At 32.4% G+C, this 13,348-nt stretch overlaps 1 protein-coding gene across 3 annotated transcripts in view; it reads left to right on the top strand.

Moving 5' to 3' along the window:
* Nucleotides 1-650: 650 nt before the first annotated feature.
* Nucleotides 651-13,348, top strand: part of LOC137640188 (sushi, von Willebrand factor type A, EGF and pentraxin domain-containing protein 1-like) — a 157,994-nt gene continuing 145,296 nt past the window's right edge. Inside the window, exons 1-2 of one of the 3 annotated variants that reach the window (XM_068372719.1) lie at nucleotides 728-743; nucleotides 884-1,258. In XM_068372719.1, the coding sequence (XP_068228820.1) occupies nucleotides 1,001-1,258 (258 nt within the window). In that variant the 5' untranslated portion in view covers nucleotides 728-743; nucleotides 884-1,000. Of the gene's footprint in view, nucleotides 1,259-13,348 lie in introns of all 3 variants that reach the window. The other 2 variants (XM_068372720.1, XM_068372718.1) reach the window with 2 other exon arrangements.

Below are 13,348 nucleotides of genomic sequence, written 5' to 3'. Positions count from 1 at the left end.
TAATTTCCTAAACGTTGATGTGAATATTGTGGTAATCTGATTAATGAATAATTATAAAATGTTCACAGAACTTCAGAAATCGTCATGCTCTATATCCATGAAAACTGATCCTTTGCCAGAACTGTTATTAATCAGTTTACTTGCGCATGATGTTATTAAATACGTCCTGTTCGGCAAACAAAACATGAGCTTCTTACTTGTCTCCTTGATTATTATTAACATCGTCATTTTGATGATAAGCCCCCTGCACATACAGCCATACACAACAAACGCTTCTTTATCTCGATCTAATTTTTTTCAATGCAAAACTTCACATCAAACTACTGATGCCTTGTAAGGACTTAATTTAAGCCCTGTTTATTTACTTAATGTTCTTAACCATGCCGAATGAGCACGAGTTTGTTTATTCCCGACGGTACTCTAACTCTTCAAGTGTCCCATACAAAGGGATTCTTTGTGTTAGGTTGGGTGGGCATTCGAGAGGTTACCCAAGACGAGGGAGAGGGAAGGATAAGGTGGAGACGATGCTACGACTAAGCGAGGCATTCCTCCCAGGCCTTGTCCACCAAACCACCCCCTTCTTCTTTTTCTTCTTCTTCTTCTTCTTCATTTCTCTCCTTGGGGAAGCTCTCGGGCACTCGCTGCCCGCTTAACTCGTCAGTCAACTTCAAGTCTTAGACTCAGTCTTGCGAGAGTTTTAGCTCTGCTACATTGAGTCTGCTGTGTGTGATACCCGTAACACTGTACTCCTAATATTCCGCTGTTGATCTTTCTTGGGGGATAATTCTAATAAGGACCGGTGTGCTGATTTTATATCGCATGCATACTGAAACATGGTGATGAGGACCTCTTTACTAATCAAAATGTAACTTTGTCCTGGTAGGTTTTACTTTGAATAAAACAAAACAGTTTGCTGGTGTGTCTAAAATGTAAAGAAATCAGAGTACTTATCCGAATCTGATAAGAATACTTAAACATATAAAAACGGTGTCACCTCAAAATGGCACAAAATACGAGGTGTGTATCTCTTAACCTTAAGGGGTCCAGGTTTTACCTCCTGGTTGCATTGGCACTAGTGCTATGTTTGCCAGCAACATTATCGTCCGATTTCAAGACAGAGAAACCGCCGTACAGCGATTTCCTAAATTATGGCAAAAAGAAGCTCAAACCAGGACCCGACCTGGAAAATGAAATTATCAAATCGAAAGTGGAGGTCCTCGGAGAGATTCTTAAACATCACGTGGAGCGTCTAAGACAAGTAAGTCATATTTTCATTACATATTGTCTCCTTAATTAGCCAGTGATTCAATGAAATGGGAGATAAATCTAGGTGTATATCATGACAAAGGAAGGATTTTTGAACATCAAATGTTTGATCCTGAAAAGTTAATTAAAGAAATGGAAATAAAGTTACAAAATATCGAAAAGAAAAATCTGCTTCAATACAATTTCGGGTACCTTTGAAAACAGCCTTTAAAAGTGTATATCTCAAAGTCGAATCACAAGACCCTTTTCATGTTATATTATACAATGGATGGCTACCAAAATCGTGGGTGTAAGGCTTTAGCCCTAATGGATTTTACGAGTTGAGCAAAAAACTTATTCAACTGAAGTTCACATTAAATATTTTGAAATTTGATGCGTTGCTTCCTCCTAGGGGTATTTCGATTAAGTTTTTAGTCTTTGGTATTTATTTTCACGTATTTAACCTGCTATCTGCGAGAAGAACAAAGATCAGTAAGAGAACAAAGTTCAGTTATAGATCAAAGTTCTGTAATAGAACGAAGCTCAGTAATAGAACAAAGTTCAGTATTAGAACAAAGCTCAGTAATAGATCAAAGTTCAGCAATAGAACAAAGCTCAGTAAAAGAACACAGTTCAGTGAAAGAATAAAGCTCAGTACAAGAACACAGTTCAGCAATAGAACAAAGCTCAGTAAAAGAACACAGTTCAGTAATAGAACGAAGCTCAGTAATAGAACAAAGTTCAGTAATACAACGAAGCTCAGTAATAGAACACAGTTCAGCAATAGAACACAGTTCAGCAATAGAACAAAGCTCAGTAATAGAACACAGTTCAGCAATAGAACAAAGCTCAGTAAAGAAACACAGTTCATGAATAGAACAAAGCTCAGTAAAAGAACACAGTTCAGCAATAGAACAAAGCTCAGTAATAGAACACAGTTCAGGGATAGAACAAAGCTCAGTAAAAGAACACAGTTCAGTGATAGAACAAAGCTCAGTAAAAGAACACAGTTCAGCAATAGAACAAAGCTCAGTAAAAGAACACAGTTTAGCAATAGAACAAAGCTCAGTAATAGAACACAGTTCAGCAATAGGACAAAGCTCAGTAATAGAACACAGTTCAACAATAGAACAAAGCTCAGTAAAGAAACACAGTTCAGGAATAGAACAAAGCTCAGTAATAGAACAAAGTCCAGTGATAGAACAAAGCTCTGAAATAGAACATAGCTCAGTAATAGAACAAAGCTCAATAATAATGTTTCTAACTTTAAGCCGGCGGAATAGACAAGACTCTGACTTTGTCTAGCTAGTGCCTAATGCAAACAAAGAAAACAGTCGGGAAAAAAGAAACAGTAAGAGACAAAATAGTAAATCTCACCTACGGAAAGATAAGACTTGGCGCTTGAAAATAGTCATGTTTATGGCTGACATCGACAACAAAACCAGGGACAGAATACAGCAGTAGCTTTGAGGTAGAAAGAGAGTGCTACCATATACTGTATTCGTCAAGTACATCGTTCGAATCCTTTATGTAGTTTATGCATACACAAGCATATATAATAGCTATATATATATATATATATATATATATATATATATATATATATATATATATATATATATATATACATATAAATACATATATATACACACATACATATATACATATATATATATACATATATATACATATATATGTACATATACTGTATATATATATATATATATATATATATATATATATATATATATATTTATACAGTATACATATATATATGAATATATATATGTATATATACATATATATATATATATATATATATATATATATATATATATCTGGACGAGCAGAAATTCTTATCAAAGAGAAATTTCCCCTGAGGCCTTTGATCCCGAGGCAGAACGAAAGCGAATTCGATATCAAGAGGTATTTTTGGCTTACTTGAGTAAATGAAAATCATGAGTGTTGGTGATAAAATTATCATACACAAACACACACACACACACACACATATATATATATATATATATATATATATATACATATATATATCCATATATATGTATAACAAATATACACACATATAAACATATATACAAATATACATGTATATGTATAAATAAACATATATATATATATATATATATATATATATATATATATATATATATATATATATGTGTATAACAAATATACACACATATGAACATATATACAAATATACATGTATATGTTAAATAAATATATATATATACATATACATATATATAAATATATATATATTTGTATATAGAAGTATACATACATATATATATATATATGTATATAAATATATATGTGTGTGTGCGAGCGCGCGCACGTGTGTGTGAATGTGTGTTTGTGGGCGCGTGAGAACGTTTCATGTTCATATCAACCCATTAATTACCCTTCAAAGGAGAAAAGAGAACATTATAAAGGAATAAACACTATACAGAATGTTTCTACATTATCAGCTCTGTACACCTTCAAGGAAAGCCCATCACACAACACCATTTACCTCAAACTTAAACGTATTTCTTCTTTTCAATCCAGAACCTAAAGTTAGCAAACTTTAAGAAACCAATGTCCTCTCATTTCTGCACATAAGCATTCCATATCAAAACACTTATCAGTCTTTTCATATACACTGAGGTTTTGTCTTCTGTAACTACTGCTCAAACTATTTATTTCTGTAGCTTCAACCCCTCTCATTCACTCGCACTGTACGTTGATTTACTCTTTTTTCCTTTGTTATCTGGCGGGAGATTTTTATAAACTGATTTTACATATATTCCAGCTAAAGCTTCTTTTCCCCTTCTGTGTGTAGAGTAAAAGAAAAACTAAATATTAGCCACTGCTACAAATATATTTCTATTAGTGAACCGAGAATGAACATCTGCAGCTTGAGATGCATCATATAGATTCTCCATCACAAAGCACGATACTAAACGGTATTCTATAAGTGACCAGATTGTGGGATCAACTTCTTAAACTGGTAGTTGAATGGGTGAGACTTAGAAGTTTAAAGTTGTTGCAAATACTTTTCTTTTGAATAATTTGATATCACTCGTTTCAGTTAATATATGTTTTATCTATTTAACGCTGATACTGATCTTGAGGTATTTTATAATTATCTATAATTTTTCATTTATAGTTTATTAGTTACCTATGTATTACTTTTCGGCACTGGGCTGCTTTCCCATTTGGAGCCTTGGGCTTGTAATTTTTTTTACTTTTTCAACTAGGGTTTAGCTTGGCTAGTTTCTCCTATACAATAAACAACAAGATAGTGTCTGGCTATACATACATACTGTACATACATGCATACATATATATATATATATATATATATATATATATATATATATATATATACAGTATATATATATATATATATATATATATATATATATATATATATATATATAGCTATACAGTATATATATGTATATATACAGTATATATATATATATATATATATATATATACTGTATATATATATATGTATATATATATATATATATATATATATATATATATATATATATATATATACATATATATATATATTCAATTTCCAATTACGCTCAGTAACATTGCCAAACGTGTAACCACTTGGTCTCTCCCATTACCCCTGGTATGAGCGAAAGGGAGTAGTCATACCTTGGTGAGAAGGGCCACTCCGAGATGAAATGGGGAGATGTGGGAAGGACTGAATCTGTGTGCTTTTGCATGTGCGTGTGTTTGTACATATCTATCTAAATATCTATCCGTCATTTTTGGGCATCAGATATCTTATACTTCATTTCTATCAATGACAAGACCAGGTATGCTTTTTTTCGCCAGATAAGACGAAGATACTTTGTCCCCGCGTTTCGTGCTTCGAGTGTCATACATTCGATCGCGTGATTGTTTGTCTGTACCCAGGCACTGGGGCACGGGGTATGTCCCTGAGCATGACTATGCATGGTACACAGCTTGCAGATAAAGAAAAAAATAACTCCTCGAGCTTACGTCAGCTTTTAGAAGATAAACAATAACAGATCATGAGAACAATCTCTTAATGACATCATAAGAGTGGAATACCAGTTGTTGTTGTTATTATTATTATTATTATTATTAGTAGTAGTAGTAGTAGTAGTAGTAGTAGTAGTACAGTAGTACAGTAGTAGTAGTTAACGTTTTGTCTGGAAATAATCTCTCTCTCTCTCTCTCTCTCTCTCTCTCTCTCTCTCTCTCTCTCTCTCTCTCTCTATATATATATATATATATATATATATATATATATATATATATATATATATGTATATATATATATATATATATATATATATATATATATAAAGAGAGAGAGAGAGAGAGAGAGAGAGAGAGAGAGAGAGAGAGAGAGAGAGAGAGAGAGAGAGAGGCTAAGTACTTTAATTGAAGATGTGCCTTATAAAAAAAAAATGTTCTTCCCCGTCCAAAGCTAATCATAATGCAGAAAACGTGACTTGCATTTGGTTGTTTCTTGTTTGTTGTGCCGAGTACTCCTGCTAAAGAGTTATTCTCCCTCAGGGCACTGGGAGCGGTTTAAGAAAAGACATCACACTGAGGTGGTTTCCTTAAATAGTAGAGATAGTGAGGTTTACATTTACCATTTTCTTCTCTATGAACAAAGTTATGACTGAAGGCAAATGGGAATTTACCAATATCCTCTTTATAAGGAAAGTTATTAATATTATTATGGTGGCCGTTGTGATAACGTCCCTGATTGGTGAACGCCGGACTGGGGTTCGAATCCCGTTCAAACACTTTAGTTTCTTTGGTCGCTGCAAGCTCACCAACCTTGTGAGCCAAGGATGAAGGGTCTAGGGAGCCTATAGGTCTATCTGCTGAGTCATCAGCAGCCATTGCCTGGCCCTCCTTGGTCCTAGCTTGGTGGGGAGGGAGCTTGGGTGCTGATCATATGTATATATGATCAGTCTCTATGGCACTGTCCTGCTTCATAGGGTAATGTCACTGTCCCTTGCCCTTGCGATTCATGAGCGGCCTTTAAAGGAAAATGGGAAATTAGTGTTTACTTCTTTTCAGAGAGAGTAATGACTAATTGAAAATGGGAATTTAAGTGAGCTATATACCAATGTGGCCTCTCCCTCTCTCTCTCTCTCTCTCTCTCTCTCTCTCTCTCTCTCTCTCTCTCTCTCTCTCTCTCTCTCTCTCTCTCAGATGGCTTTAATCCAAGCAAGAATAGCAAATAACCGATAATTAAGTCATCTTTAAAATTATATAGATTATATTTCATAAGACAGAATTAATTCGTCTTCTGCAAAGAAACATTAATGACATATAATAAGAGCATATCTTTGACAGTGCTACGTTACATAGATTTTTTGTTCTCTCTCTCTCTCTCTCTCTCTCTCTCTCTCTCTCTCTCTCTATATATATATATATATATATATATATATATATATATATGTATATATATATATATATATATATATATACATATATATATATATATATATATATATATATATAAACATGGGAAGATTAACAGTTGGAATTATTTTTGAACGAAGCATGTTGATAAATAGTAAAATTTTTACTAAAATATTTGTTAAACCCCAATGGATAGAGATGGCTGTAGTTAATAATCAAAACATTATTATCAAATTAAATATCTTATCAATGTCCTTCAAGGATATACTATCGGACATCTATCCAATTCATAATGGTCTCTTAGACTAGTTAAGTATATTTAATTATTTGTATGTTGACAGAGACATTATATATTAGTACACAAATTATAATATATATATATATATATATATATATATACATATATATATATGTATATATATATATATATATATATATATATATATATATATATATATATATATATATATGTCTGTGAGTGTGCGTGTGTGTTTGTATGTAGAGACCTTAACGTAGTGAAAAGGTTTTCCTTATCGCCATGTTCAACAAAGCTATGCTAGTTATGGCCACCCATATTATGTTGGTTTGATTTGAGCGATCAGACGAAAGCCTCCGGCCAACCCCAGACATGGATTGTCAATTCTGAGGCCTTTGTCCTGGAGTAGACCAGAAGTGGCTTTTGTTGTTGGTGGTGTTGTGTGTGTGCATGTTCATGTATGTATGTGTATATATGTGTTTATTTATAAATGTACATAACACACATTCGTATATATATATAAATAATATATATATATATATATATATATATATATATATATATATATATACATATATATATATATATATATATATATATATATATATTATTTATATATATATATATATATATATATGTATATATACTGTACATATATATAAATAATATATATATACACATATATATTATTTATATATATGCATACATACTGTACATATATATAAATAATATATATACACATATATATTATTTTTATATATGTATATATACTGTACGTACATATAGATAATATATATATATATATATATATATATATATATATATTTATATATATATATACATATATATATATATATATATCACCTAAATTCCTAAAAAGCTAATTATGATTCAAAGACCATTATCATCCTAACGGCACTCTTATTTCAAAAGCAACCTCACTTTTGTTCCGGGTAAACGTCCGCTTCTCTTTGTCTACATTTCCTTAAGAGCTATTTCAGAAGAAACCTTTGAGAGTGTGTGTGGATTGCTCAGAGGAAAGGAAGAGTACGAATGTGAATAGATTAAACAAATACGATGCTTTTGTTCTGCTGCCCATTTTCATGATAAAAGGATATAAGTGAATGGTTTTGATTTTAAATTATATGAATAATTTAAATTTGTTAGTTTATGTGCGTCATGTCTTTTGAATTTGTGAAGGTTAAATCATACTTTTTTATTGATATGATTTATTGATGTTCCCATTGTTACCTTGACTACGAAAAATTACATCCATTTTCAACTAACACTCAAGCTTATGAAGATTAACTTTCGTAAATTATATTTGAAATCGATATGTAAATAAACACTACAAATGTAAACATAAGTGAGAAAATAAATAAGATATCCAGAAATTTTCTTCTATTTCAATGTTTAGAAACCATTTTTTTTTCTCAAAATTTCACACACAACTGAAATAGTATAAAATTTCATGATGTTTCCTTTATCTCCTCACTCATGTTTGCCTTTATTTTCTCGGAATTGAAAAGGGGGAGTTTTATCTATTTCTCTGTCTACCAACGGAACTTCAAAGGTTTTTTGACATTTATCTGCCACTTCTATTCCCTTTCGCAATTTTTATTGTAAATTTCCCATTGTCACATTCTGGGGAGCGAATGGATTTCCAAACGCGTCGAGGTACAAATTGTCTCTCACCAGGACTCTCTCATTCAGTGTTTTTTTATTGCCACGAAATAATAAAATGTCTTTTTTTTATATTTCCATTTGAGTAAATTAAGGATTGGAGATCCTAAGTTATTGGCGTTACCTTTCAAATCCGAATATAAACATCCTTATGCAAGCATCCTTAAGAAAATAAGGGACCTCTTTGAAGTCTCAGTGCCATGTCAGAGATAGGCAACTCCCAACATGCAATATATTTGCTGTTACTTTCACTTATTTTCACTAGTAAATATATATATTTCTTATTTTTCCCTTATGTACAATGGAAACTAAAAGTATGAAGGCTTTATGTACAGTTGGACACAGGCATTTCTGGCACACCTCTTCTGAGAAATATACCCTTTCACACCCTTTGGTTACTCGCCAGGAATTCCTGTGTCCAACTGTACATTGAGTTCTTACACTTTTTTTATTATCTTTTTTTATCAGGAATTAATACATTCTTTCAACCTGTGAAAAATCTTATATCATTCTAATATTTCTTCTGATTAATGTTCCGATTTACTTATGTTTCCCTGAAATTTCTTTCTTTCTTCTTCTGTGGCAGAAATTTAATCAATTCGTATGAGGTAACGACTGACCTTGGTGTTAATATCTGCCTAAATTAATAATTATGACCCTGGGCTGACCTTACTCATCTCGGCTGTCAACTAAAAGCACCTGTTATGTATCATGAAACACTTCAAATTCCTTCTACGATCAATATTATTGATATATTTAATTAAAAGTATCGCCAAGGCAGGCTAGCGTCCAGTCATTTGAGATGCACTTTGCAGAGGGGTATAAGTAATTAAGTTATTTGAATCAAAAGAGAATAGATTTCTATGACATAATTAGCCATCAATTTTCTACAGAGAATGGAAAAAGAAAAACTATAAGAAACATCAGGACTTGACATGGTTATTTGTAACGAGCAATTATGATTAATTTTTAAAAGTAATCATTGTTTAATTACATTAAAACACCCATTTTATATAACCAATGATAAATCGACAAATAAACACTTCAGTAATAATAGATTTCCGCTAACGTGGATCACGTAATTCTGTCCTGAGCAAGGAAGGATAAAAGTTGTTTGTATCAAATTTCAATAAAAGCACGACTTAAACCGAGGCATTGATATAACTTATTCTATTATCAGATTCCAAATAGATTACTCATTTACATTAAAAGAATTACTTTTGCTGTATTACGGTCTTTAAATGTCACACAAAAAATACCCTTAAGCTTGGTTACTTGAGGAAGTGCATTTTCCTCTAATGATTCCCATAATTCGTTTACCCATCCATTCCTCTTAAGAAATCTGAGACAGTTGTGTCTAAGGAATGTCTAAATAAATGTATCCACAAACTATGTCGAATCCCATTCTACCCGCCTACAACAACCACAACCCGCTTAACGGCCCCTTCCCCCCCCCCCCTTCGATCTAAACAACAACAGAAGTAACTCTCACAACGAAGAGCAACTGCATTCTAATCGTAAAGTTGAGATTGGAATAAAGATAGTTAAGGCTACTTTTCCTAATATCCAGGGTTGTGGTAACCTATTGGAAACGTCCCTGGCTGGCGATCAATCAGACTGGGGTTCGAGTTCCGCTTAAACTAGATAGTTTCTTGTAGTGTCTGTAATCTTACCATCTTTGTAAGCTAGTGATGGGGTGCTTGGGGGAGCGTGTAGGTCTAACTGCCGAGGTATCAGCAGTCATTGGTTGGCCTTCCCTGGTCCTATAGTCCATTTTTTTAGCCAGGCATATTTGCACCGACTCGCAGCGGTGCCCTTTTAGCTCGGAAAAGTGTCCTGATCGCTGATTGGTTGGACAAGATAATTCTAACCAATCAGCGATCAGGAAACTTTTCCGAGCTAAAAGGGCACCGTTGCGAGTCGGTGCAAATCTGCCTGGCTAAAAGAAATGGACTATAGCTTGGGTAGATAGGGGCTTCAGCGATGATCATACGTGTCTATAGTCAGTCTCAAGGGCATTTTATTGCTAGGGCATTGTCACTGTCCCGCGCCTATGCCATTCATGAGGACATTTAAACCTGTAGACCTTTAAACCTCTGTATAATTAGACAGCGAATAAGATAATTAGATGCTTTTAGAGCGATGCTAGTTCCTGCTGAGGTAAAAAGAGAGAGAAAGAAATTGATTGATTGGTTTCCGTCAAAATGTAAGCCATCACAAATGAAAAAGGGCGGGCATCTGCGAGGTAGATCTCACCCCATCTGCGTAACCATTCATAAGATATTCATAAGATATTCCCTCGAGGAAATATTTTCTTCAAGCCTGCTTATAAATTAGTACTAACCATCCAAGGGCGTTCATCTGACTTCAACAGGCGGACATAAGTTTTTATAGTTTATATATGATATATATATTTTTGACGTTGTTAATAGTTTATATATGACATATCTGTTTTGACGTTGTTGCCTTTTTTAGAATGATTTATTGTTAATTTGTTCTCTTCATTTATTTATTTCCTTATTTCCTTTCCTCACTGGGCTATTTTTCCCTATTGGGGCCCCTGGGCTTATAGCATCTTGCTTTTCCAACTAGGGTTGTAGCTTGGATAGTAATAATAATAATAATAATAATAATAATAATAATAATAATAATAATAACACATAAAACGAACGAAGAAAACTCCTACTCTATACATCCCATCACTTATGTCCCTCTAGCATTGATTTAAAGATTCATGGAATCATCACTCTCGATAGGAAAGAGATTGAGGGTAATTAATAATTGGACTGACGAAAGCAAATTAAAAGAAGCTGTCGTGATTTCTTTAGGAATAATATCCCTTTATATTTTGTTTTATACGGTATAATATAAAATTGACTATTACCATAACCACAAATTGAATTAACAGTTACAAGGAATTCGTCTCTCTCTCTCTCTCTCTCTCTCTCTCTCTCTCTCTCTCTCTCTTTATATATATATATATATATATATATATATATATATATATATATATTCATATATCCAATTAAATATATATACACACATATGTATATATTTACATACTTACACGTATATATATATATATATATATATATATATATATATATATATATATATATATAAGAGAGAGAGAGAGAGAGAGAGAGAGAGAGAGAGAGAGAGAGAGAGAGAGAGAGAGAGAGAGAGAGAGAGAGAGAGAGAGAGAATTTGCAAGGATCTGTATCTCTCATTCTTGATATGTTACAGATGTGGTATAATAACCCGAAATCAATTTCAAACCAAAATTACTAAAAGATGAATTATCATAAACAAAATACTTTAATTAAGAAGTACATCAAATACAAATAGATATCAACAGCATCTTCAGATCGCTTGACCTTCGACAAGGTGAGTCACTCAGAAAAGAAATGGGTTTTTATTAAATAATTCCCCTTCAAAGATATTCCCGTTGTAAGTCATCGATTCCAATCAGTTATACAAAAAGGTATCATTTTGCCTATATAGAATATACGTGATAATTTGCAGGCAACAAGAGGCTCAAAGTTGAAAATTGACCTTTTTCTAATTTCAATGCAGGAATCCACCTACTGATAAAATTCTGTCGTCTGTTTCTTAGTTTTTTTTTTTTTTTTTTTTTTTTTGTGAGCAAATTTACACAAAAACCACAGTACTGATTTTGACCAAACTCGGTAGTCATGTTGGGTATGAGCCCAGGATGAATCTCTAATATTTTGGATGAAGTACATTAAAGTACATGCACGCAGCAGTAGTTTGAAAATAATCTTAATGTTAAGTAAACCGCAAATATTTTGTTGGTTTATTTTTGTTTGTGAACAACAACGCAAAATCTATTGAACCAATTTCAACTGAATTTGGTGGACACGTGGGGTATTATCAAACGAAAAATCCATTAAACTTTGAATAAAATACATCGAAGTACAAGTATACAGTGGAATTAAGAACAAAATAAGAATGTTTGGCCTGGCGGAGGCATGCTCTTTCCTGAGTACCCCTCTAGATATTTCTTCATGTTTCACTTCTCTCGTTTAGAGGAAATGTTTTCAATTTATTTTCATTATTTTTTGAAAGTTATCGTTGCCTTAGCTGCTCTTAATCTGTAAGATATTTTCACTATTTCTCTTAAGGGATCTTTTTATATGATATTATTTCCTTAATTACTTCGGATATTCCCATTCGTGTAAGAGGATATGTATACTCTAATAATTCTCTTTCTTTTTCTTAATTCGTACATAGTTCAGGGCTGTGGTCAAACATCATCATTATTATTATTATTATTATTATTATTATTATTATTATTATTGTTGTTGTTGTTTTTTGTTGTTGTTTTTGTTGTTGTTGTTGTAATAGTTATAAAGCAAACTGCAACGCTAGTCTGAAAATCAGAATGCTACAAGATATGAAAGGTTACCATGTACCCTATTATCTAAATAAGACCAGCAGTAATTACGTTTTGAGTTTAGATTCATAATCAGGATCATTTGGAATTGCATTACACCAGAGTTTACGGATTAATGGAATAAGCCAAGAACTACCTCGCGACAGTTACGACAATTTACATCTCTTGATGTCTAAGATAACGAACTTTGCTGAGAAATATTGAGACTTGCCAGTTCTCTTATATATAAAATCTATAAAAATCAAATCCTTTTGCCAAAAGCAAATATGTAACAAATAAAGATGGTCATAAATAATCAACTACAATTG

The sequence above is a fragment of the Palaemon carinicauda genome, chromosome 4 (assembly GCF_036898095.1).
Source record: "Palaemon carinicauda isolate YSFRI2023 chromosome 4, ASM3689809v2, whole genome shotgun sequence".
NCBI lineage: Eukaryota > Metazoa > Arthropoda > Malacostraca > Decapoda > Palaemonidae > Palaemon > Palaemon carinicauda.
The sequence above is the reverse complement of the archived record's forward strand: the minus strand, read 5'-3'. Positions and strand labels throughout refer to the sequence as shown.